The sequence below is a fragment of the Sphaeramia orbicularis genome, chromosome 13 (genome assembly GCF_902148855.1).
Source record: "Sphaeramia orbicularis chromosome 13, fSphaOr1.1, whole genome shotgun sequence".
Classification (NCBI taxonomy): Eukaryota; Metazoa; Chordata; class Actinopteri; order Kurtiformes; family Apogonidae; genus Sphaeramia; species Sphaeramia orbicularis.
This window is the reverse complement of record NC_043969.1, coordinates 5084805-5112195: the sequence shown is the minus strand read 5'-3', so window position 1 is coordinate 5112195 and position 27391 is coordinate 5084805. Positions and strand designations below refer to the sequence as shown.

Below are 27391 nucleotides of genomic sequence, written 5' to 3'. Positions count from 1 at the left end.
GATGAGAGAAAAAAAACATGTTAGACTGTTATTTGTGGACTTCTCATCGACATTTAATACTGTTCAGCCCCATCTGCTTGTAAATAAGCTCACAGAACATTTTCAAACTGGACTGTGACATTGTGGGTTGGATTTTGGACTTCCTCACTGACAGGACTCAGAGAGAGAGTGAATGAACACATATCCACATCACTAACAGCATCAACTGCATCTCTGTGTTCTCTCACCACTGTACTACATCATGTACACCAGTGACTGTCAAAGTAATTTTGCTAACCATATTGTCAAATTTTCAGATGACGCAGTTATTGTGAGCTTTTTAACGGACGCTGAAACTTCCCACGGTCCTGTTTTAAACTGTTTTTTTAAACTGGTGCACTGAAGCCTTTTTACAGTTAAATGTCACTAAAACCAAGGTCATGTGCACTGATTTTAGACAACATCACCCTGAACCTGTATATACCAAAATCAGTGACGAGACTGTTGAATTGTAGTCTTACAAGTATTTGGGCACCATAATTAATGATAAATTGTCATTCAACAACTGACACGTGTTGGTCAAGAGGGGTCATCAGCGTCTGTTTGACCTCAGGAAACTAGCTAAGTTCCAGCTGATAGATGTCTGATGACTTTTTTTTATTGATCTTTTATTGAGTCCATTATTACTTTCTCTTTATTTGCTGGTTTGCATCAATCTGAAACAAAAAAACTCATTAACCAGGATAATTAAAGTCAGCCGTAAAATCATTGGTACTCACCAAAAAGTCTCTTTCAATACTGTAAAATAACAAGGCAAATTCAATCATGTCTGACGGCGCTCACACTCTGGACTCTGAATTGAAGTTTCAGCCCTCTGCTACCCGCCTCAGACAACCATCAGCCAAAACCAATACATACAAATTGTCCTTCATACCCTCAGCTCTCTCTATGCTCAACACTGTACAGCACAGGCAGCATTACCAGTAGTTTACATTTTACCTAAGTAAGTGTTTTCAATGCACCACAAATTTTTATGTGATTGTCGTCTTGTGTCTCACATTGTTTCATCATTGCTGTTTGTTGTTGTGGAATTGTAGTCTTAATTGCTACTGTGGCAGAAGTATTACCCCCCGGGGACAAATGAAGATCTTGAATCTTAAACTATGAGTAAAGACAGATATGTCACATGATTTTACCCACTTTAATATTTGCACTTTACACTATTTGCACTTAACTAAAGAGTAACAAGTGATTGAAGAGCAGTTTATGTAATTGAGAAGTGGTGGATTTGCAAGAGAAATACAATACAAAAATAGAATTCCTGCACCAAATGAGTTATGATGATTTTACGTGTAAAAATTGTTTTCTAATGCAGTTTTTTGGATCCTTTACAAGGCAGTTTTAGGTTTGAAAAGAACAAACTCTTAAGATGCACCTGTGTAGGTAATCATGGAATTAACTTCAGTCTCTGGCTTGTTGTTTTTTCTCCTCATAGTTTCATTATGACACTGTAATTTGACAAACATCTCCTGCACTGACATCTAATACTCTTAGCCCTAAAATAGATCAACATCTGAAGTCCATTTAGACAAAAATGTACCACACTGACTTTATTCACATGTCTAAAATATTCTAGTTGGTTCCAAAAAGACAACATTTCTCCTTTCAATTCTGTCTTACAAAAACCTGCTAATATCCAAGTCTCTTACATTTCTCCTTTCAGAAATGTGGGTTTGTCTTTTGTCCACAACAGGCAAGAGGCCCTGTATTGTAAACTGGGACAAAATACAGCAGCAACAACAAATACAGCAACTCCGTATGATACAGGGTGAGAAATGCTCCTATAACATGAATACTATCTAGAGCAGCTTTCAGTTATTTCAGTAATAAGTGAATCTACTGATTATTTTCTGCGATTAAACGATTATTTGAATATGTGAAAAAAAATTGTAAAATATGAAAAAGACATGTCTGAAAATGGCAAACAACTTGTCCTTTATTTCAGAACCGGCTGAAACAAAAAAAACCCAAAAAAGTATGAAAGTAAAAGGATATGTAAAAAATATCTATATAGAAATACAATAACAACAACAGTATAGAAGTATAGGTAAAAATATCTATAGATACAAACAACAAACAAGTCAAATGCATGTACAAACACTGTGTGCCTGCAGTAAATCCAACTGAGTAATTTACTAACAGTTTAAGATGGAACTAACACAACTTTAAAAAAAAAAAAAAAAGGAAATGAAGCTTTGATTCAGGATAATTGTAATTGAATAATTTTAAAAAATAATTTCAAGTCGATAAATCATATATCATAAATCATATAATAATTTCAGTTCTAATTATATCAAACCATTCCAAGTAGAAAATGTTATATTTGCAATTAGGCCTAATCTGACATTTCTAATCAGATTTTGATGTTTACATGACCTGTATTAGATTACTTGTCACATTCAGATTGATAATAATACATCACATTGCATGTAAATGCAGTGATTCCAACATGTTGCACTGAGTGCTGTTTGTGAGTTTCTGTATGGGGGTGCCTTTTGTTTCCTGACTCATCATGTGCCTGATCCCTGGTGGCCTAGCAGTGACCACACACACAGAGCGCCCTACAGCTGCTGAACTGCAGCGTCGGGCTCCCATGGGACTGCACAGGAATCAGTCAGGCAGTGAGTGTCAGCTGCCGTCAGCAGTTTGTGCCCAGAAAACAGTGGAGAGGAGGGGAAACATCATTCCTCATCCATCAGCCCTCAGCAGCTGCAGTACCGCCTGCATGTACACACACATGGCTGTCTGTGCCGCCTGGAATTTTTTCATACAACATACAGAGATGGGAGCTGTTCACAGTGCTCAATGCAAATAAAGAAAGAAAGAAAAGATGTTGATGATGTCAGAGCAAAGGCCTAAAGCCTAAAACAGATAGGATCAAAATGTGATAGGAACAAAGTTGTTGTTTTGTCTTGTCTTTTTTTCTTTACCCTCGGCCACACTGTGCACAGGGCATTGTCATCAGTTGGTCGTCTGTCTGTCCGTCCATCTGTCCAAAAACTTTGCCATGCACCGATAAGTCAGGCCACTAGGGACAGGTCCCCAAAGAGTTGGCCGGAGTTGGCCATACACACTCCGCAGATATCTGTGCGTACTCAGACAGCACTCAATGCAGACCCTAATTGGAGATGACAGTGCACAGCATGGTTAAGAAAAAAAAGAGGGATTAATGAAAATGCCTCTGTAAACCATTGTTTGGAATCATTTGGAAAAATGAACACTTGGAGTCTCAACTTCCTGTCCAGCTTCACTGTGGCTTGACAGTGGAGATGCAGTCGAGTGGAGGAATGGGGGAGAGAAATGGAACTAGACAAGAATAACTTTCACAAATATTTTGCTGAAGCCTGTGAAAATGATCCTAATGCAATGTTTTTCAACCCTGCGGTCAACTGGAATTCAAATGGTGTTGCCTGAAATTTCTAGTAATTGATAAAAAAAAGAAAAAATACTAATAAAAAATATATGGTGAGTTGAGAGAGACAGTCACAATACTTAAAAGACATGACAAACTCTGAAGCTGAAACTGAAGCACTGTGGTACTGTTTATTTTTCAAAGGTTCATTGTGGTCGGTTTAGGATCCTGCAGCTCTTTCATAATTCATAGTTTGAGTTATTGTTTTTTTCAGTACTAATTTGCTGCCTTGTAAATACAAGCTCAACTGACTACATATCCTGACCAAGGAAAATAAAATTCTCACTTTGTGTTGTAATCTCCAACCTGACTTTTCTTCGTCCCTAATAATATACATTATATAGCCTAAATGTCATCTGAAGTTAACATTTATTTGAAACATAGTATAGCAAACTATTACATGATCAAAAACAAGCTAATTTTAGCTAAAAAAAAATGCCTCTGTTTTGAATGTCTGGGATTGCCAGAAATTTGTGATGTTAAAATGGGGTCATGAGCCAAAAAATGTTTGGAACCACTGCACTAATGTTAACGCAAATGTTAATAATGTAATGTTAGGGCCTTTTTTACACAGCGTACTCAAGTCCGTACCGTACTTGGATATGTTCACACCTTGGCGGTGTGGAAGGAATTCTGTTGCTATCCTACAAATACGGAAGTCAGAAGAAGACAAACCCTTACCTATCTGTTAGCCTGTTTGTAGCAAAGAAAAGCAGAGTGAACTTCATTGTCCCTGATTAATCACTGAGTGGCTCGGTCAATAAGGCGAGCCTGTGTCGCACAAATCCATGGCTTTTTCAGGAGACAACAGGAGTGGTGTCTATGGTACGTGGCGATTAACCAACTTCCGTTGTAGGAGTCACTTCCGGACTCGGGCACGGATCACATTCACATGGGCAACATACCGTGTTGGAGTCCGGGCAGTCCATACCCAGGACTACCTTCTCAACTGGACTCGAGCATGGTAATCAAGCACAGAATGGCTGCATTCACATGGATAAAATTAAGTTCACTTTGGGGTCCATCGTACTTGGATACAGACTCAAGTATGCTGTCTGAAAATGCTCTTATAGTCTGGCCCGGCTCTGGGTATAGGCGACAGAGGTGGCTGCCTAGGATGCCATCTGCTGGAGGGGGTACCAAATTACAGACAAAAAGCAAAATCATATAAATAGATAAATTAGAATATCTGTATAATACACTTGAAATGCACCCTTTACACTTCCTTGACATGTTTTCTCTTAAATAAATCATTATCAAGCCTCAATGTGACAAATCTTTATTACACTTATCCCACTTTGTGGATTCTGTCATTATTCACTATTAAAAGGCACAATACCAACCCACATGATCTCTTAAACATGCTAAGTATCTAAACAGTGTAAAGAACTTCTCATGGTGTATTTAGTTCTCTTAGAATTATTTCTCTTATACTTATGGTTCATGTGCGTTAATTCTTTACCAGTGTGTAGTGTTTTAGATAAATCTTGGATTCCTTTATACATCTATTGCACAAACCAGTTCCAGTATTAATTCACAGTAGGGATGTAAACAATTAATCGACTAACGATTAATTGTCGATAAGAATTTGCTTGATTAAATTATTAACTGTCGGTTAATTGTCCTTTTCCGCCCGTCCACACCTGTCCGAAGGCTGCTGGTTTGTCCGCGCTGCGCCATGGCTGGGATAGCTGGCCATTGAACCGGATCATGGCATTGATGAGTTAGAATGTCTTTATGGACATGGTGGAGCCAAGCACAGACCAGCCTGTCTGTTTGTGGCAGTGGTGCACCCCCAAATAAATACACGCACAAATGCGGGGGTCGGCATTGGAGCATTTTCCCTGGAGGTTGGTGTAGTCTACAGTCAGTGAAAAGTTTCACTTTCACCTCTGCGGGGGCACGAACTGCCCAGTACCCCCATAGTATTAGAAGCAGGATGGAAAGTGACGCACACATGCGCGTTGTTACCAACCACCACGCATGCAACCCCTGGCTGTACTGTGCACGTGTGAGTAACCCCCCCCTGACGAAACCAATGTGCTTGCGCCCCCTACACACACCGGCAAAAGGCACGTGTGTGCACCCCCCCGTCATTACACACCGCCACATCAACAGATGAATTCCACAGGAAACACTGACTGTATCCAATGGTTCAATAAATCAATCATTAAGGAATATGACATGTTTTTTTTTCATGAAGTGTATAATCAGTATTTAGCTTTTATTCTTATAGACCATATTGAAAAAGAAATTCAGGTTCTCAGGAAAATCACCGCTTATCAATTAATCGTTAATCGATCGATAAGGGTAACCAACTAACGATTAATGAATTAATCGATAATTTGCATCCCTAGTTCACAGTCTTAAAGGTGGAGTATGTAGGAATTATGTTCTATACTATTTAATTACGGCCTTTGTAGAGGGAGATCTTCTAACGGTATGCCAAAAAGTTCAATAAAAGGGCAGGGGTCAATGGTCAGACCTGAAATTGCAGAATACGCTTCAAATATTGGAGACCAGAATGCAATTAGACTTGAACATGACCAAAAAGTGTGAAAGAGAGTCGCAAGTGCTTGTCTGCATCTGTCACAAATAGGATAACTTAATTTTAGACATGTGAAGTTGGTGTACAATCTTAAATTTAATAAGACTTTGCCTTGCACAAATAGAAGTGGAGTGGATTCTTTGAAGTATGCTTAACCACTGGTTGTCAGTAATATTTGTGCCCATATCCTTCTCCTAGTTTTCTTTTATTATCGTTGAAGGGGAATATTCCATGTCGAATATATTTGTGTACAGTTTTGATACGGTTCCCCTGATCTCAGGCTGAATTTCTAGGATTCAATGAAGAGATGATGTCCGAGGTTGAGAAGGAAATTAATTAAAGTGATTCTGTATGAAATGTCTGACTTGTAGGTTTCTGAAAAAATTTCAAGCTGGTAGAGCAAACTCCTGTCTAACCTGATCAAATGACATGAACAGTCTAATATTTAACACTCCATTTTTAAGCCACTGTGTGAATACATTATCTAAGAGAGAGGCTGGGTATGGATGGTTGGTTGTGACGGGAGTGTAAATGGACATGGAGACTAGTCCATAGTGTTTACAAAACTGAGACCAGATCCTTAGGGCATAGAGAACTACCAGATTTTGGCAAGTCTGGGGTGAATGTAACGGAATAGAAGAACAAAAGAGCCGAGAGTGAGATTGGGCTGCAAGACCTAGATTAATTTGCAGCCAACTTGGTAGATCTATGGAGGATGTGTCCCAACGCAGCCCAATAATAGATTTGAAAATTTGGTAGTGCCATTCCACCATGTATTTTAGGTCTTTGTAAAAACAGCTTCCTGATCCTAGGCATTTTATTTTTCCAAATAAAAGATGAAATAACACCATCAAGTTTTGTAAACAATGTTTTGGTAAAATAACATGGAATACACTGAAATAAAATAAGAACTTTGGAAGGTGTTAGTTTTAGCTATACTAATTCATCCAGCTGATGATAAAGGCAATGTGGACCATCGGGACAGATCCTTTTGGGTACATTCCAGTGGAGGGAAATTGGCCTTCACAAGCTGAGAATGGGACTTTGTAACAGATACACCAAGATAATTCAGTCCTGGTACTGGTTACTTTGAATGAAAAAGAATTAAACTATTTATAGCTGATGAGGTGTGGCAAAGTGAGGGAGGCGACTGTTTTGAACCAAACTGTGACAGCCAGTTTTCACTTGCATTTTTCCAAGCATTCCCTTTAGGCACAAAAAAACATGAGTGATGGTAGTAACCCCACCTTGTGACAACTCTATTCTTTTTTCTGTCTTACTTACTTACTTTTTCTTGTCAAAAGTCTCTTCAGTTTAGTTTAACTAGTGAAAGATCTTGAGCAAATCATTGTTTTTGAGTGGCAAGGATTAATAGCTAGTTTTACTGCAGCACATTAGAAACCCTCCACTTTCCCAGGTGTCAGTTATTAAACTCAGTCATCATTGTTTCTTCAAACCCAACAGACACACATTTTATGACAGAAATGCTGAGTAAAGTTGACGCAGTGTGCCACAGAGCAGCCACTGAAAACCCCCCAGCTCATGCAATGAATGATGAATGTGTCACTGCTGTGTCAGATACATGCTGCTTCAAGCTAACTTCTTTTGAGGAACATTTTTGTTGGAAGCGGCTGCATTGATCTTCAGCAGCAAGATCATGTTAGTGCAAGTCAGGCAAAGCAGAGCATTATGTGAGTCAGGGAGCTGCTGGCAGAATCCACAGGAAATAGAAGCTAGGTGAGGGAGTCGGATGACTGCTGAAGCACAGAGCATGAAGACACAGTGGCTAAGCTGACGTGGCTGTGCAGACCGCAGTATTAACATCCTAGCAACTAACCTAAACCTCCTATTCAGCGTCTTTTTCCCAGCTTTCATGACCATACTGATGATGCTTTTATTTTTCTGCTGACAAGTCATCCAAATATCGACAGAAACGATCAGCAGTTTGAACTGTGGAAAATACCAACCAAAATTATGTTGAGGATGGTGCTGTAACCACTGAAGGGATCGCTGATGGAAACTTAAAGAATGGGCTTGTGCACCATCTCACTGTGTTGCTGGTAAAAAAGAAATGCTAATGCAAATAAGCAAAATTCAAGCAAGCACTGAGGCATTTACACAAATATAAGGTCTCAGGTTTCGCACCACAACTGTATGAGTCATCACGTCTTCACATACAGATGAAGTCCCTACTTACTGCGGGCAAAGGCTGAAAATTTGAGTGTAGAATAATCTAAATGTTTTATTAGCTCTGAATATCTATGTCAGTTATTATGACACACTGTTTGGTGTAGCTCCCATTATCAGTTTGTAAAAGATTAAAGTTTTAAGAAACACAGAAATGTTCTTATACCAGTGTATACCTTTACTTTACATTTCTTAAATTCCTTTCAGTTATAAGATAAGATAAGATAATCCCTTATCAGTCCCACAACAGGGAAATTTGCTCTATTACAGCAAAATATGAGATAGCAAGACTAAAAGTAAAAATTAAAGAAAAAATGTAAAGCTGCAATGATAATAAATAGTAGGCCTGTAGCAGTACACATACTGAACCAAACTGTTTCGGCATGCACCTGTTCAGTTGGTACACAGCTGTACCGAAATGGCACAGTATGTTGAGAGAAAGAAAAAGGAATGAAAGACGTTGTTCGATGCGGAACTTTAAATCTGCGTAAGTTCCAAATGGACATATTGAAGGAGCACACATTGACTCAAAATATGAAATAGCAGCTGATAGAAGGTAAAAAAAAACAAAAAACAGATATGATGTCAACCTGGAAGGAAAAGATAGAAGACCCTCCACCATCATTACAGTCCCATTTGGAATCACATCAGGTCCCGGTGACAGACAACAACAGGGAAAGAGAAGACAAGGCGAACACTGTTTGGCCCCTATGAACTATGGTAGTTCTAAAGCTCCAGCTCTCTCTGTCTCTCTCTGTCTCTATCTCTCTCACACACACACACACACACCACATACACACACACACACACCCACACACACACACACACACACACACACACACACACAAAGCTTTTGCCACTTTACGATGCTCACTTAAATTTAAAGGAAAATTCAAGGTGTTAACCTATGTTTAAATGTCTGACAAGGACTGTTAATGCTTGTAGCATGCAAGTTTTTTTATTCTGCACTTTATTATTGTTAATGTTCCGGTGAACTTTAATACAAGTTACTCATTGTTGAACGGCTGTGTGTCTGTGTTGTTCCTCCGCTGTCAATGTGATGACATCATCACATGACTAGTCGACTTGACTTCGACTTTATTGACAGATAAGTTGATCTGAAAAAACTCTGAAGTCATTAATGCCCTACTTGATATACTTAAGTACAGTAAATACTAGATACTTAAAGACTTTAACTTGAGCAGCATTTCAGCTGGTGACTTGAACTTCTACCGTAGTAATTTTTCAGTAGGGCACCTGTACCTCTACTCAACTGTGACGTTCCAGTACTTTATGCTACACTGCTCTGGATACAGTAATCTAATCTCCTGCTCTGGTCACCTGCTCTTTATTACCCTCGGCCACACTGGCCGAAGAGTATGTCAACAGTTCGTTGTCCGTCTGTCTGTCTGTACGTGCAAAAACTTTGTCGTCCACTGGGTGGTAGTAGTTCCACTGATAAGTCAGGCTGAGGGTTTTCAAGTGCGTGCAGGTCTGTTGTTTGAAGTTGGTATCCTGGACTGATTGTAAAAACACTTCTCAAACTTCTTTTTTCCATCATTGTGACAGTTTGGTGATGTTATCAAGTGGCTTTTCTCCTCCCTCCCTGCTTGGTTGTTCATCACCATGGCCTTGCAGGTGAACCTTAAGTAGGTCCAGTAACTGCTGTTGATGACAGAGAGGGATCTCGGCCCAGAAGATCTGTCTTAGTATTTAGAAGCGGGACAATAGTGCTATACTGAGCAAATAATGTACCTGTGATTGCTTATCTGTTTTTGAGCTTGTCACACGTGTGTTATGTGTTTTGACATCTCATTCCTGGTTGGTAAGTGGGTATAAGTGATAATTCTTGTGAGACAGAGGCTCCGGCAGAAGTGGAGATTTCTCAGTTTTTGTGTTTGCATGTAAACAGAGGGAAATGGAGATCTCGGTCGGACGTTACAGTTTTTGAAGGAAATATTCCATCACTTCACATGTGACGATACAGTGTAGAGGATGAGGATGGAGCTGATAAGTGAAGTTACGAGTACTAAGAAAAAGTAAGGAAGTTTGGTGCTAGCGAATGTTTGCATCTTAGCTAATTAGCGCCCACTGCATCAGCTTAACAGGATCTTTGTGTATTTGCTTGATAGAGAATACATTTTTATGAAGTGTTTCCATATCTTCATACTTCATATTTTGTTTGTCAGTCCTTTATCTGTTCTGTCCAGTTCAGTGAAAGGAAAATGTGGTGATAATTTATGTCCGTGCACGGCGGTCTTAATGAACTAAAGACAAAACATGATTGAAAAACAGACCGCAGCTGTTGACAACTACAGAACTAACACGGTTCAACTCAACAGAGTTCAAATCCTTTTTCATCCACTCTAGCACATCAGAAAAGCAGTTTACCATGGTAAAAAAGTCATCGGCTCATCCATTTGCCTTGCATTGTATTGGTTGCACGTCTCTGATTTGTTTGGACCTGTAACTAGAAAAACACTTGGTGGTTACATCATCACTTACATCTTCATAGGTTCAACATTTTGTTGTAATTCTGTTCAGGATTCTGATTGGCTAATGGTAACTGATTGTCTCACTACCCTGCTATCTACAGGCTTGGTATGCTCATGACGGTGTATATACGGGGCCGTGTAAACGAAGATTTTTCTGAAAATGGTCGTGTGTGCACAAGGTAGAGGGGGAAATATCCATTTTCCAAAATACCCAGCTACATGTAAATGTAGCCCCAGTGTGTTTGCAGGGCCATGCTTTCCACCTACCACAGATCTGACAAACCCAAAATGCTTTCTTCCAGAGCTGTCTTTATCAGTTGTGCTGCTTTTTTAAAAGTCATTTTGTTTACTGTGGGATTGAATATCAATTTTAGAGCATCTTATCGTCTTAATTGGATGCATTTCCTGCCAGGGCAGGATGTTGAGGTGAGGTGTGTCTGATAGTTCCACCAGTTGATATCATTTAATGAGATAAGACAGGCTTTTTCAGAAGTAGAGGCTTTAATTAGTTCCTGTTTTATTTACACTTTATTTGCAGTGTCCGGCTTTATCAGGAAATCTTTTTAAATACAGATACAAGAAAAAACATATCCTTTTGTTCTTTATTTAAATTGGAAATTGTATTTAGTTCATTTTCAATTCTCTCATAACATTTGCTTGTGCTAACCAACAGATCTTTTTAAATGAATTTAGAGTTAAAGACTTTGTTCTAGTATAAAACCTGCTGTTGTCTATGTTTGATGCAACTTTTGTCATTGAAATGCATCAACAGTCATTACTTTTACGCAGTGGTTGGTATTATGTATCATGTCCTTTGTTACTACATGGTGTTCAACTGGAACACATCCATTTGGAAGTGATTAGTTACCTAATCTAAATTAAAAGGCATTTGAATAAATGTTTTTTCATTTTAAGAATATGGCTGCATTTTTAAAATTATTTATTTATTCATTTATTTATTTATTTATTCTTGCTTTTCATAAACCCGCCACCACCAACCCTCTTCGGAGGACAACTTTATTTTTAATTACAGTTTAAGTAGCAATATACAACTTCATATGCAGATGTTCATTTGTTCCTTGCTTGTATACATATACATAGAGGGAGGGCTCATATAGCCCGAAGTGTACAGAGACAGGATGAGACAAGACAGTGGGACAAGCCAGACAAGACAAAAACAGATTCTGATTCTGATCAGATACTGATCATTATGCATTGGTGTGTGTGTGTGTGCGTGCGTGTGTGTGTGCGTGCGTGCGTGCGTGTGTGTGTGTGTGAGGAGAGGGGACCAAACATAGAGGGGTTCCACTGCTGGGTGTTCCACGGAGGTGATTTAGTTTAGGTTCTCCAGTAAAATGTGTTCTAAAGGGGGAGGAGAGAGTGGAGGGGGGAGAAAAGGGGAGAAGACAGTGGTGAAGACCCCCACAGGAGAACACCAACAATACCACTAACAACAACCATGGTGATAACCACAATGGCAACAATGACCAAATTAAAGCCGCAAGCGGCATCTAAAGGCCCTCACCACGGGCACGTCCAGTACAAGTATGTCCATCATTCAGCAGGTGGCGCTCTAGCACCAAATTTTAATGTCTTCTGATGAATGGGTGTAGGCCTGGGAGATTGAAAATTGACTCAAATTTGAGGTAAATCGGTGTTCATATGTACAAAATAGAGAAATTTTTGTATAAGTAAATCTGTAGGGGGTGCTATGCAGCCAAAATTGAATTTCTTCAATTGAATGGGTGTAGGCCTGTGAGATGTACCACTCAGTCAAATTTGAGCCAAATCGGTGTTCGTATGTCCGAACTGATGGAATTTTCGTAAAGGTAAATTTGTAGGGGGCGCTATTGTGTGAATTTTCAATGTCTTCTGACAAATGGGTGTAGGCCTGGGAGATTGGCAACTGATTCAAATTTGAGGCAAATAGGTGATTGTATGTCCAAACTGAACCAATTTTAGTAAAATTAAATTTGTAGGGGGAGCTATGGAGCCAGATTTCACATTTTTCAGATGAATGGGTGTAGACCTGGGAGATAGACAACTGACTCAAATTTGAGCCAAATCGGTGTTTGTATATCCAAACTGAAGCAATTTTTGTAAAGGTAACTTTGTAGGGGGCGCTATAGTGTGAAATTAAAATTTCTTCCAATAAATGGGTGTAGGCCTGGGAGATTGACAACTGACTCAAATTTGAGCCAAATTGGTGATAGTATGACCAAACTGAAGCAAGATTTGTAAAGGCAAATTTATGAAAAAACTTTGCAAAATTTGCAACCTCCTTGCACAAAAACAGTAAAACTGATCCCAAAAATTCGGCTAACTTTTAATGCCCCACTTCTCTAGATACTGTACACCAATTTTGAGCTCATTTGGCCAAACACCCAAGGAGGAGATAGTTAAAATACGACGTCAGCAAAAACACTGAATCAGCATTTTGGAAATTTCAATCCAATATGGCTGACTAAGGGTTGGTTTAGGGGCGTGGCCATAATAATATTTTTTGTCTCCTGGTGATGAATCTGTGTACCGATTTTCGTGGCTGTACGACAAACTTTACGTTGGACATGCTCCCATTGATGTAATGTATTTCCACTTTTCAAGGGGGCACTGTCGCAAAATTTCTTTGCTGACATCTACAAAACCTATATGTAAATTCAATTTTGCACATTTCTGAATTTTGGGCAAAATTTGGTGAGTTTTCGTAAATGTTCAGGGGGTCAAATTTGAGCTCAAAGCGCAGGAGAAGGAAAAATAAGACCAAATTAAAGCTGCAAGCAGCATTGGGCGGGACCCTCGCACTGGGCGATCCGCCCTCCCATGCGTTCCGCCTTCTGTGCGTTCTGCCTCTCATATGTTCCGCCTCCCTTTAGTTTTGCCTCCCGTGCATTCTGCCTCCTGTGCGTTCCACCTCCCGTGCGTTCCACCTCCCATACGTTGTGCCTCCCATTAGTTCCGCCTTCCATACATTCCGCCACCCATGTGCTCTGCCTTCCATACGTTCCACCTCCCGTGTGTTCCGCCTCCCCTACGTTCCACCTCCTGTGAGTTCCGCCTCCCGTGGCCGTCGACACCTCAGCTCCACTCACACCTCTCCGTCCCGACACCAGCCCCCTTCCTTTTGCATCCGTCCTCCTTTCATCCTTATAGAACACCTGCGCCCCTCTGTTGAAACCACCATCACCTTTTAATGAAGCTTTTATTTTGAAAAGCCTACTGTGTGTGTATGCAAGTGTGTGTGTGACAGACACAATCCGTTTGAGTGACTTGAAATTGTACAAACAGGTGAGCATAAAACTTAGCATTTTTAATAAGGCTTTGATTTTGTAAACTTTGTTGTGTGTGTACCATTCACATTTTTATCATGTCCTCATTTTATTGTAACTTATATATATATATATATATATATATATATATATATATATATATATATATATATATATATATAAAAAACTGAGGGTTTTACTTTGAAAGGCAATTTTCTGACTTCCTCTTGGAGAGAGCTCATAGCGTCCTACATTTTTTGCAGTGCTCGATGTAAGGAACATTTTGACATTGGCTTCATGTCTCTCGGACATTCCTGCTGGCCGCTATGGTGGTTTCCGTGTTTTTTTGACATAGGTGGCGCTAGAGAACGCATTTTGGCACCTACAGGGTTAATTTTTGCATTTTATCAAATTTTTCACCGGACCTGACATATGTGCCAAATTTGGTGAATTTTCGAGCCTATTAAAATCCAGTTCAACGTGGCGTCGGAAAAATAATAAAAAACGAACGAAAAACAATAGGGGCCTTGCCTTCTGGCTAAAACTTTATTGTGTGTTTGTGTGTGTGTGTGTGTGTGCGCGCGCATGTGTGTGTCTGTTTGTGTGTGTGTGTGTTTATGTGTGTGAGTGTGTGTGTACCATTCACATGTTTATCATGACTTCATTTTTATTCAACTTTTATTCATATATAATTTTTTACATACGTACATATATTTCTTATGAAGTTTTCATATTTTTTCTGTATTGTTTAAATGTTCTTGTGTGTAGACAATTTGACAGTGAAGTTTCTTGTCATGTTTTTAGTCACACTAGGAATCTGACTGTCTGTTCATGGTCTTACAGTACCACCTGGGGGTTTCATTGTATGCATTCCACAGGAAAAGATTCAGCCAATCAGCTTTCACCTTTTGTTTCCCTGTCAGTCTACTCTTCAGTGCCGAATTACGAATTATGATTTTTCTGAACGTATGGATATATGACATGTGGGCAAAAGTCAAAATTTAAAAATTAGTCCCAAACATCGCATTTTTCCAAACTTATAAAAAAATAACTAAGACATTAATTAGAAATTGGCGTAGACAGTTTTTTGAGAAGGGTTCACTCTATCTTTGGTGCTATTTAGAAGCCAATATGACAAACTGGCTCATACTAGTTTTAAGTTGAGGGTTTTACTTTGAAAGGCAATTTGCCGACTTCCTGTTGGAGATGGCTCTCTGCGCCCACTGGAACATTTGTAGTGCTCGATGTAAGGAACATTTTGGCATTGGTTTCACGTCTCTCGGACATTCCTGCTGGCTGCTATGGTGATTTCTGTGTTTTTTTTACATAGGTGGTGCTAGAGAGCCCATTTTGGCACCTACAGGGTTAATTTTTTCATTTTATCAAATTTTTCGCCGGACCTGACATATGTGCCAAATTTGGTGATTTTTCGAGCATGTTTAGGGGGTCAAAATCCAGTTCAAAGTGGCGTTGGGAAAATAAGAATAATAAAAAACGAATAAAAAAAAAAATGAATACATAAAAAAAAAAAATAATAATAATAACAATAATAATCTGAGCAAGACCAATATAGCCGTTTCCATGGCAACCACATATTTGGCCTTATTTGAAAGCTCTCGAGGCCCCCCACATGTCTGTGGGGTCCAATGTCACGTGTCGTGCACTTACACACATGTGACTGACCCCGACTGGGCGTGTCCTATTGACTCCAATTTATTCTAAGTAGGTGTAAATATGCGGTTTGTGTACATGTCATGTACATGTTCGGAAAGGTCTGACTGTCATGAATATGAATATGTGTGAGAGTGGCGACAGTGGTGAAAGGCGACCACATCACTGGTGATTTCGTCCCCATGCGCCCACTGCAGACTCAATAGGCCCTGTGCTGGCTTTACTCGGTTCGGGCCTAACAAGAACTGAGCAAATTGGGCAGAGGGAAAAGAAGAAGAAGAGAGAGAGAGAAAGAAGATTTCAATATAATATGATAAATAACACCTGCCAAACGAGGAATACAGGAGAAGAAAACATGAATAGAATCCCACAAACAACAACACAAAAACAGCACCCGCAACAGATCCACACCACATGAGCTGCCCTCACCAATCCACCATGACAGAGGGACCGCACCAACAAGACGGAGAGACTGAGGTGCACCCAGTGATGAACACATCCATGCAACTGCAACCCCTCCAAGGACCAGGGAACAACAAGAGGATCCCAAGGCCTGGCCAACCAGCAGACAACACAGAGAAGGGGATCCTGCCCACCCCCCTGAGAGAAGACGGCGTGCCTTCCCCAAGGATGGCCGAGGAGAACCCCCTACTGGAGGCCCACAGCAGCCTAGCACAGGTCCCAGGGGGCGAGGGCCGAGGGCCGAGGGCCGAGGGCCGCCGAACCCGCACTGAGCGTCGACCACCCGGGGGCAAGCAAGGCGCAGGCCCCCGAGCCCCACGAGCCCAGGAGCCACCTGCCCCCCCAGGCAGGGGCCCCACCCAGCACACTGGGAAACCAGGCCGCCCCAGACAGCCATCCACCATGGCCAGTATGCACCCCGAAGGCCCAGCTGAGCGCCCTGGGGACCCGGAGGTCCACCCTCCCATCCCCTCCAGCTCCCACCCCCTCCAGCCCCCCCAACACACAGCCACATACACACAGCATGGCTGCATTATTTGACTCATTAATAAAATATTAATAAATTATCCAATCTACATTTTCATTTCTCATTCAAGACTGCTCATTCTTTTACTTAGTTAAAAACAAAAAAGAAAGACACATTTGAGATTTAATTTTCAAAACATGCCCCAGCAAATAGTTGCCAAAATTCAATTTGAAATCTAAAATTTGAAAATTCAAATGCATTAGCAAAAATGCTTTTTCATTTAAAGAATGTGGCTGCATTATTTGACTCATAAATAAAATAATTAATCAATCTTCCAGTCTGCATTTTCTTATTCATGTTGCACATTTTATGACACAATCAAAAAGAAAGCAAAGGACATTGCTTTTTTCATTTTGTGGTCTGCCCTGCAAAAAAGCTACCATAATTTGAAAATTAATTTGCAAAGTAAGTGGTGCAGGAGTGTGACGTCAGCAGCAGCTCTTCACCTCTGTGCTGACTGTGGTGGGCATGGTGGTATGGAGGGGCGCTGTGCACATTTGGCGCTGGATCTTGGAAACCAGTTCCGTTTAAGGATCTCGGAACCATTTCCATTTAAAGATCATGGAACTAGTTTTGTTTACAGAACTCAGAACCAAGCCGTGGTCTGACCCCCAAGCCCCGCTTAGCACCCTCAAAGCCCCGGCTCCTGTGGGGCTTGGAGGTGCTCTAAACCACAGTGAACCGGGAGACCAAGCTGCACCTCCACGGACCTCAGATCTAGTTCCGAATAATGCTCTCCATCAGGTCTGAGCCATAAATAAATAAACATTTGCACTGTTCTGCTGTTTATATTTTCTTTAATGCTGGCAAATGTAATTTTGTTTGACGCTGAACGCCGGCTCCTGCGGGCTTGCAGACCGCTGCCTAAGCCACTGTGACCCGGTACACCAAGCTGCAGTACTGACCTCCAAGCTCCAGAGTTTTCATCAGCTACCAGCTACGTTTAACTTAAATGGATCTCAGAAGACCAGTTCCGTGCTGGTTCTGAATAAGCTTTCTCGGATCTGCTTATTTGGAACCAGTTCCATGTAAGGATCTCGGAACCAGTTCCGTTTAAGGATCATGGAACTAGTTTCGTTTACAGAACTCAGAACCAAGCTGTACTCTGACCTCCAAGCCACGCTTTAGCGCCCTCAAAGCCCCGGCTCCTGTGGGGCTTGGAGGTGCTCTACACTGCAGTGAACTGGGAGACCAAGCCACACCTCCACGGATCTCGGATCTAGAATAGACAGTTGTCTCTTCATGATTAGACTTTTGTCGAGTTTAGATTTAACTCCCTTTACCATTTAGACTCATCATAAATGGCGAGCACGCATTAGACCCCCCTCCAATATAAGAGATAGGAGAGCCTTGCAGCGCATAAATTTGTGGCCTAAAGTACATGTGGACAGATAGCTTAGTTGGTAATGCTACAGTCTACAATGCAGGAGACAGGGGTTTAGACTAGTTTTGTAGTGGTCCCTGGAGAAGTGGGAATACTCAAAATTTTTGGCTTCTTTTTTTTTTTTTTTTTTTTTTTTTTTTTTTAAAGTCCAGAAAATGCTGTTTTAGAAACAGTGACATGTCCGACTACTCTATTTAGTTTACCCAAAAATCTGTCAGTAGTATTTGCTCACTATTATAAAATTATCATGACTTGATCAGGAGTAGTTTGTAGGTATTACTGGTCACACAAGCAGCTGCATGAACGTAAATGTATTCAACATGAGACAAACATAGGTTAACATTAGCCTTTCATAATGTTAGCCAGTAGGTAAATCCACCATTGTATGATATGTGACCAGAATTATCTGCAGCAATAAATTCACAAAGAAACATTTCTGCATTTTAGGATATTTACTGTATATACCTTCTGGGAGTTGAGATAGTCCTACCTTAAATCTGTGTATTTATGTTGTCAGAACCAGCATTCACTTAGCTTAGGAGATAGACTGATGATGGGGGGAAATCTGGCTCTGTGCAAAGGTAAAATAAGTGAAGCCGCACTTGAAAAGTAAGAATATAAATGTTTTCAGTTGTGAATATGTGAATGTGATTTGCATGTCTTTAATTTGTATGTTTTTAGCTTACTGGCCAACAGGCCGTAAGCTATTGTCGTCATGCGGCGTCCGGCGTCGTCTGTCATCCATCATCTGTCATCGTCAACTGTCGTCCGTTACAAAAATTTGAATCATCTTCTTCTCCGAAACTACAATTCCGATTGACTTCAAACTTGGTATACAGCTTCTTTATGATGATGTCAACAAAAGTTAGTGAAATTATTTGGATCCGGATCTGATTCTGGATTTGGTGCCACTTTGAAAAATTTCCACATTATAAGAGATAGGAAGTGGATCGATGCAATAACTCAGTAAAAATAAATAATATCAAGTGTAAATTTCTACAGTACAGCCCTGATGGGGAGATGACCAAAACATAATGGCCACATGGTGATCAGGATCTTCTTCTGGATCCGGGAACTTACGGAAAATTTAACGTGGGCTCTTATGGGGAAAACATTTCAATTGTCTTTTTCTCCCAAACTGCAGTTCTGATTGACTTCAAACTTCGTATACAGCTTCTTTATGATGATGTCAACACAAAGTATTGCAGTTATTTCCATCCAGATCTGATTCTGGATTTGGTGCGACTTTGAAAAATTTTCCCATTATAAGAGATAGGAAGTGGACTGATACAATAAATATCAATGATATCAAGTTGGAATTTGAAGTTTTTACAGATCTGATTGGAATATGACCAAAACATGGGCTATTTCTGTAATATAATAAATACACATAACTGGGTGATAATAAATGGCATCTGGATAGATTTCCCAAAGCTTTTAATTTGGCCGGTAAGCTACAGGACCATTGGTCCTATTTTTTTATGATTTCTTGCCTGAGTAGGTGTACATAGTTTTGACGTAATCTTGCTTTTTGCTCATTGTGCAGTGTTGATTACGCTGATCATAATATATAAGCAAATAAATATATTTCCAAATACACTGAGGATTTCCTTAGTAATGGAGCGAAGGCCGTACAGACAGTACGTTGTCTGCATGTTCTCAGTAAATTGCTAGTACACCTTGCTCAGTAATTAAATCAGTGTACTTGCTGAAATGATGAAATGTTCCTTGTAGTTACTCAATCTCTAAACACGGTATTCCAGTCGCGGAGACAGTACCTTGCCGTTTAAGATTTTGTCAAATCTTTGTGAGTTTAGCCAAAGTTTTGTTATGAAAGGACTCCTACTTTTTAAGTATAAAACCTGAATTTGTAGGGTTTTTTTAATTGCTTCTATTGTTGTATCTGTTCAATTTTCTTTGAAACAGAAAGCTAACACAACTGATGTATGTCCTGTCTTTCAGGCTGTATGCTGTGTTTTGGCCAGTCAGCCTTCTTCCGCTTCAATCACCCTGAAGAAGCCTTCAGGATGAAGAGCATGATGCCCCATGGAAGCAGTGTTCCCACAGCAGACTACCGACTATGCACAGGTACAGCATAAACCTCTCATATTACACTCATTCATTCAGTTTTGCTGTATTTTCTCTGTTTTTTGATATCCAGTGTCAGTGTCACGTTCTTCACAAACACAGGCCCACTGTGAATAAAAACATACTGACCTTTTGTCACATGAATAATAAGGCCTAAACAGAGCACGTTCACCCTGAAGGTCCAGTTTCAGCTTGCCAGTTTCAGCTTGGCCCATATGGATGAATGGGCCAGATTGTTACTGATCCTGGTGGTGAAGTGGAGTACAGCAACACAACCCCAGCATTTTGTCCTTTTTAGCTTACCGGCCGACAGGCCGTAAGCTATTGTTGTCATGCGGCATCCGTCGGCGTCGTCTGTCATCTGTTGTCTGTTGTCGTTGTCTGTCGTCCGTTACAAAAATTTGAATCGTCCTCTTCTCCGAAACTACAATTCCGATTGACTTCAAACTTGGTATACAGCTTCTTTATGATGATGTCAAAAAAGTTAGTGAAATTATTTGGATCCGGATCTGATTCTGGATTTGGTGCGACTAATAAATACACATTACTGGGTGATAATAAATGGCATCTGGATAGATTTCCCAAAGCTTTTAATTTGGCCGGTAAGCTACAGGGCTATTGGTCCTATTTTTTATAACCTGGCAAGGGTGGAAGAAGTGTGGAAGCAAAAGACGGGGGCTCTTCAGGGGCTAGAACAGTGTATGATTTCAGTAATATAAATGATGTGTATAATACATTTTTTTTTATTACTTGACCCTTTTTTCTAGAATGGCAATAGTTACACAACAAAAGTGCTTTAAATGCGCTTAAAAGCAGATATGTTTGGTTATAAGAATTATTTGTCGTATTTATGGATAATTAACCCATAAAGACCCAACCATAAAGACCACTGACCAAAACCATCTACTGATATAAAATGTTTAATAACTGTTGATTCACTAATCCTATCAATGTATGTAGATAATTCAGGTAAAATGCAGTTTGTCATCTTTTCATGGTCATCAGATATGACCCATCTGGATGTGCTCCACAGTGAATGTGGAAACACTGTCATCTTCTACAACATTAATTCACCAGTAAAACCCATGGAGTTGGATAACTGACAGTGGATGGAGACCCTTCTGATATAATAACCCTCAATTTTAATCTGAGCTTTTATGAACATCTACATGATCAGTAAATTAAATATAGGAATATACCTGATTTTCAGAGAAAAAAATGCAAAATATAGAGGATAATATATAATGAATGGTGATGAATTCCTTAAGACAGGTTAAATATATAGAAACATTCATTTGGGAGCTGCCTTAAAAATAGCACTGGGTCTTTATGGGTTAAATCGAGGAACCAATTAATAAAAATAAAACTGACCTATTTGCAGCTCCGTTGCAAGCATGTCATTGTCAGTGTCAGCCTTTTAAAATGCAGTACTCGTTGAACCCTGCAGCATGAGTGGTGCCCAGCTGGGACCTGGTGCCGGAGTTCACACCATGCATGTTTTATGAGCATCTTATTCCTCTCCATGTTCAGGGAACTGTTTTGACTGCATGTGTGTGTGCGTGTGCATGTGTCACGGATGCTTCTCCTGGCAGGGGCACAACTGTAAGTCTACCTTTTTTTGGCCAGCCCCGCTAGCAGGAATCTGTCATAGCATCTTGTTTTTTCCCTCCTGTAACTGTTGACGCTGCCCACTGGGGGATAAGTATAGCACAGAGGCCCTACTGGCTGCTGTGAACTTCCTGATCCAGTAATGAAAGCCTTCCGTTGTTTAGAAACATACCATTTTCCTCAATTATGCATTCCTGAGATGCATTCAGATGATGCCTGTTTATACCACTCCCATGATAATCTGGGCATATTTGTTGTATCTGCTCATGAAAATGGTAAAATTACACTTGTTATCGGTGTGTTCTGTAGTCTATGAGCAGAGCTATTATGGAAGGCATTCAAACTCAATTATAGTCTTTTTAGTCTATTTTAGTACACTTATTTTTGATGTTTCTACCAACTCCTGTCCCTGCTTTGTGGCTGCTAATTACCTACCTTAACTTTAGCTTAGAGAACAAAAACAGATAGAGATGATGTAGACTAGGGTGGTCCTTGTTTTTTAAGTTTTCATTTTTAAGTCTCTGACCCCTTGAAATGAATTCGTATCAGGAGAAAATGTGTTTTACAATTTTTGATGGGATTATCAAAAAGTTTACTAGTAGCTCAAACTAATTTGATTTGAAATTTAAGGTGTTCATTGTTTTTTGTAAAAAATCAGTGACGGGTATCATGATAGTATTTTTGGGACTTGATCTCAGAAAAAGTGGAATATTGTAACTGAAAAGCAGTGTCAAGTGCACTGGAATCCATGGCAGATATCTGCCTTTTTCTGGATCTCATACAGTGTAATGTTTAAATAACCATTGTCCAATGTCTCCAAAGTTGAAGTGCTGTTTATCAGAATATCTGCAATTCTGCATGATATACACTTTGTAGAACACAAAGTGTTTGAAATCACTAGATTTCACAAAATTGCAGTGAGTGCAATGAAAGTGACATTGAGTATTTCAGTACTGTATGTGACACCATCTGTTTTTTTTTCACTGAAAGATGGCACCAACATGTTGAAGTGTTACTTGTCATCTGTTGAAAACATCACTATTTTGATTAGATTTATGTAGTGCTTTTCTATTAATGTGTACTCAAAGCGCATGTGATGGATCCATTATTCATTTGCTCTCACTCTGGTGGTGGTAAGCTACATGTGCACCAACAGCCCCTTCAACCACCACCAAACATTCACACACATTCATACACCAGTGTGAGTGACACTGGAGGCAAGGTGGGTGGAGTGTCTTGCATGACTAGGATAGACCGGGCTGTTTGAATCCTGCTCTGCCAATCCTTCAGTTGTTGGACGACCTGCTCTACTTCTTGAGCCAAGGCCACCCCAGATGTTCCAGTTGTTCTCAAATCTGTCCATCAGAAGTCACTTGCTGATTTTGCTGCTCTGATATTTTTGAACATTTGCATTGTCTTTGAAAACATACTATTATTACTGAAGCAGTCTGAGGCTCTGAATTATCTGATATCACAAAGTAGTACTTAAGTTCCGATTCACATCAGGATCATGTTACATTGTTGCTTCATCATTGTTTCTTCACAAATAGTCATATCATATGTGACTTTTATTTTTAGTGTCACAAGAAGTGAGAAAGTGTTTTAAAATTATCAATTTGTCATACTTGTAAAACTTTTTGAGGAAGAATAGAAGCAGCTTGGGTGAAATATAATATTTTAATGGTTGTGAGCCCAAAATTCACACTCCTTGAGTAACCACTGAACAATATTTAAAATGTATGAAAGTTGGTCTTTCTGCATCTTATGTCAAATGGAACTAATTTTAGTGGTCAGAGCCAGAAATATTGTGAACTTTATTTTTTGGCTGTACTTAAGGACCACTTTAATGTAGACTATCCAAGATATCACTAGTGATGTGAAAAAAGGACCTGATTCCTCTCCAGTCTCCCATAGACACCTTTGATTTCAAATATGACTAAGAATGAAACCTATCTGCTGAGGATTTATGCTGCCTCTCTGCAATGGTGGATGACTGCTTTTCCTTTGCGCTGTGAATGTGTTACTGCGTTTATTTCCAACTCGGAGGTAGATTTGCAGTTGCTTGGGGTTACAGTATAAATCCTCATATAGTTGTCAAGAATGATAAACAACCAAATGATCTGGAATAAATGGACAGTTTGTAGTAAGATGACTGTTATGATGAGTCAGCTGAAAACCCTTTGAATGCCACATTTTAAAAAAGTGGTTATGAAATAAACAGAAGTTGAAGTGCTTATTAATTAGTGTACAAATTCATAGGACAAGTTAACAGATAAACACTATATGGGGTAAACTGTTGGATTAATGTGAAACTATTGTAAATAATAAAACTGTCACTGGGAGAATGTGGACCCTTACGCAGATTCAGTATAAAGCATGCAGCAGTGTGTTACAGATTAAACAGATTTCATTAAACAAGAGGAAATCGTGGAAGCAGGTGGATGAAATGAGTTTGAGGTGTTGGAGAGCAGTGAAAACACAGGTTACAGGACCACAGGACTGTGAGGGTTAAATAATAACTTAATTCACTGTGAGCATGAGGGAGCCAAACCAGAAGAACTTCTCCATGGGAAGATAAGACAACTTTCCAGTGAAGATGACAGGAAACACAGGGGTTTGGAAATGCAAAGATGTGACAAAAATAGCTCAATCATTGATGAAGAAACATCTGAAATGGTAGTGTGGTGATGTTTGGGTTGCATTAAAACTATTTTAACATTGATTGATTAAAGTATTGCCACTAATGACTTGAATTCACTTGATTCTGATTCACTTGGATTCTGTTCAATATTCATCAAGCTTATTCAGTTATAATACAAAACGTGCACACATCTATATATTTTCAAAAAATATTAATGTTTAGAATAAGAACTGACCTCAAATCAGGTACTTAATTATGTTCTTTATTTGGTGCAACCATGGCTCAGAAGGTAGAGGTAGAGCGAGTCGTCCAATAACTGAAGGGTTGGTGGTTTGAATCCCGCTCTGGCCTAGTCATGTGCTGTTGTGTCCTTGGGCAAGACACTTCACCCATCTTGCCTCCAGTGCTGCTACTCACACTGGTGTATGAATGCATATGAATGTTTGGTGGTGGTCAGAGGGGCTGTAGGTGTGTATTGGCAGCCACGCTTCCATCCGTCTGCCCCAGGGCAGCTGTGGCTACACATGTAGTTTACCACTACCAGTGTGTGAATATGTGAGTGAATGAATAATGGATCCATTGTACGCGCTTTGAGTATGCGTTAATAGAAAAGCACTATATAAATGTTATTCATTATTAAAATTCATTATTTACCCATAGCAGTGGCTATGGGTAAATAATGGAGGGGGGGTATGCACTATATATACATACATAAGTGATATTCTTCTCCGAATTGTCATATTTCTGCTCAGCAGGACTGCTTGTTTTGTTTACAGAACATACTGTGCATTACGGTCATATTTTACAACACAATATGCACTTGAATCTTAATTAACCCTGAAATTTAGATGTAAAGATCAAATCCCAAAAAATACCAAAAAAATCACAGAGCAAATAGGTTGGCTCTTAGGCCAACGAAGATTTCGCTCAATAGGTATCACTTTGGACTGCAACACAGAAGGCCAGGGTTCAATTCCTGGTCAAAGCAGCAATTTTTTCTGCAGATTTTGAAACAGGGAGGCATGATGCCATGGGCACCAGTGAGTAAATCCAACACTGCATAGCCAACTAGTGCAGGAGTGACTAATGGGGTTAAAGTTAAACTTTTACTCATCTGTGGGGGAAAACCATATGTTAAAAAAAAAAATCAGTGTACAGTGGTCTTTTCTAAAATCTACAATGGGGCAATCAAATGAAGGTAAAGGTGAAATAGAAAAGTGATTAGAAATGTGGTTTCTTAAATCCACATTGTTAAAAAACTAAACAAAAAATAAAAACATGCAGGATTTAGTAGCATCACTCTGCAAGTACAGAAGGCATGAAAGTTATACACTCCGCTGATTTTAATTTTATGAACCATGCCTTGCTGCTGTGATCCCAGCCCACATTTACCTGCCTATTGTTTAATTTTGGTGATCTTATCCAGATCAGTGAGCGCCACTGACCAGCTGTCTTTTGCCAGCCATCTTTCAGCTCCCACCTCCTCACTGATTGGATATTTCCTGTGCCTCTCAGTCAGGCCAGCAGACGGCTTTGTGGCTCTGAGCTGCTTACTTAAAGAGGCAGATGGGTTGGGGTTACACTATCTTTTTCAAAGACTATTTATAAACCTCCAGGTCTGTTCTACTGTCTGCCACCTCTGCCCCCTCTTTGAGTTTCCCCTCCTGTCCCTCTGTACACCTTCCCCATGTGTGTTAGCTTCATTTTTCAACAGAAGACCTTTATTACCCTGTGATTTGGCTGCTTTACCTGCCCTGGCTGGAATATGGAAGTACTAAACCTCAAGTACTGTGCTTAAGTACAAAATTGATGTACTCTAATTGAGTATTTAGATTTTATGTAACATTGTGTTTGTGAAGGATTAAGTATTCCTTCATGGCCTGAGAAAATAAACTTTTAAAATCCTTCTTACATTGTCACAACACTGAAAACAGGCCTGTGTCTCTGAGCTTATTATTAAAAGTTGAATTTTTAGAGATATTTGGTTCTCACATACAGTGATGAAGCAAACATGATGATCCTCTAGAACAGGGATGCCCAATTCTGGTCCTCAAGAGCTACTATCTTGCATGTTTTAGATGTTTCCCTCTTCCAGCACACCTGACAGTCGTTATCAGGCTTCTGCAGAGCTTATCATGTGAATCTGGTGTGTAGGAAGAGGGATACATCTAAAACATGCAGGATAGTTGCTCTCAAGGACCAGTATTGGACACCCCTGCTGTACAATATGAAGCACTGCATTCATTTAGCTACTTTGCCTTAGTAAGGTCGTGAAATTAGTATCTGAGTATTTGAACAGTATGGTGTGAGTATTTGAGCATTTGAACAAGGCGTCCCAAAAAACATTGCTAAAAGTAGAGCTGGATATGATGCAGATGGGGTTTTTATGGCACTCATATAGGTTTAATCTCTGATGTATGTTATTCTAAGAAAAGAACTGTCCAATCGTAAAATAGGACTTGTATGTTCAACACACCAGGAAGTTTTGTGGCTTTTACAAGACTCTGCACTTCTTTCCTGCCCTTTATTTTCCACCCACATTTTCTTTTGTGGAAATTGAGTTTTACCCTTAATATTTCACCATCGTAGATCAATAAGGTGTTATAGCAGTATTTTTCCAGGATGATAATACATATTTACTCATGGTGATCAATATGTAGAGTGCATTTTACCTGAAGATGTCATAGGAGTGAGGTAGGTTTTTGTGATCCAAATGTAATTAAACATTTTACTACAGTATTACTACATATTGCTATATAGCATATTTTCATTATAGAAATATACCAGGGATTTCAATGAGTTCTTAAGTTACCTTAAGGCAAAAACAAAATGATTATGAATCTTATTTTTTTTCAAGCCAGTTAAATGTTAGTTGTACAACATCATCTTACACACTGATGCTTTATCTGTTGTGAAACAGGCTATAAAACTACTTTACTACTGCTGCTTCTCTTTAAATCAGCTGTAAATCTATCATAGTGCACATCATCCTCCTCACACTAACAGGAAGATGTCCGTCAAGTTCTTCAGATCTGTACTTTGAGGAATAAAGGAAGTAAAATGT

At 39.7% G+C, this 27391-nt stretch overlaps 1 protein-coding gene across 1 annotated transcript in view; it reads left to right on the top strand.

Annotated features, from left to right (window-relative positions):
• phldb1b (pleckstrin homology-like domain, family B, member 1b) overlaps positions 1-27391 on the top strand; it is a 168932-nt gene that overhangs the window by 65974 nt on the left and 75567 nt on the right. The window contains 1 exon segment of the mRNA XM_030151693.1: positions 19953-20078. Within this exon segment, the coding sequence (XP_030007553.1) occupies positions 19953-20078 (126 nt within the window).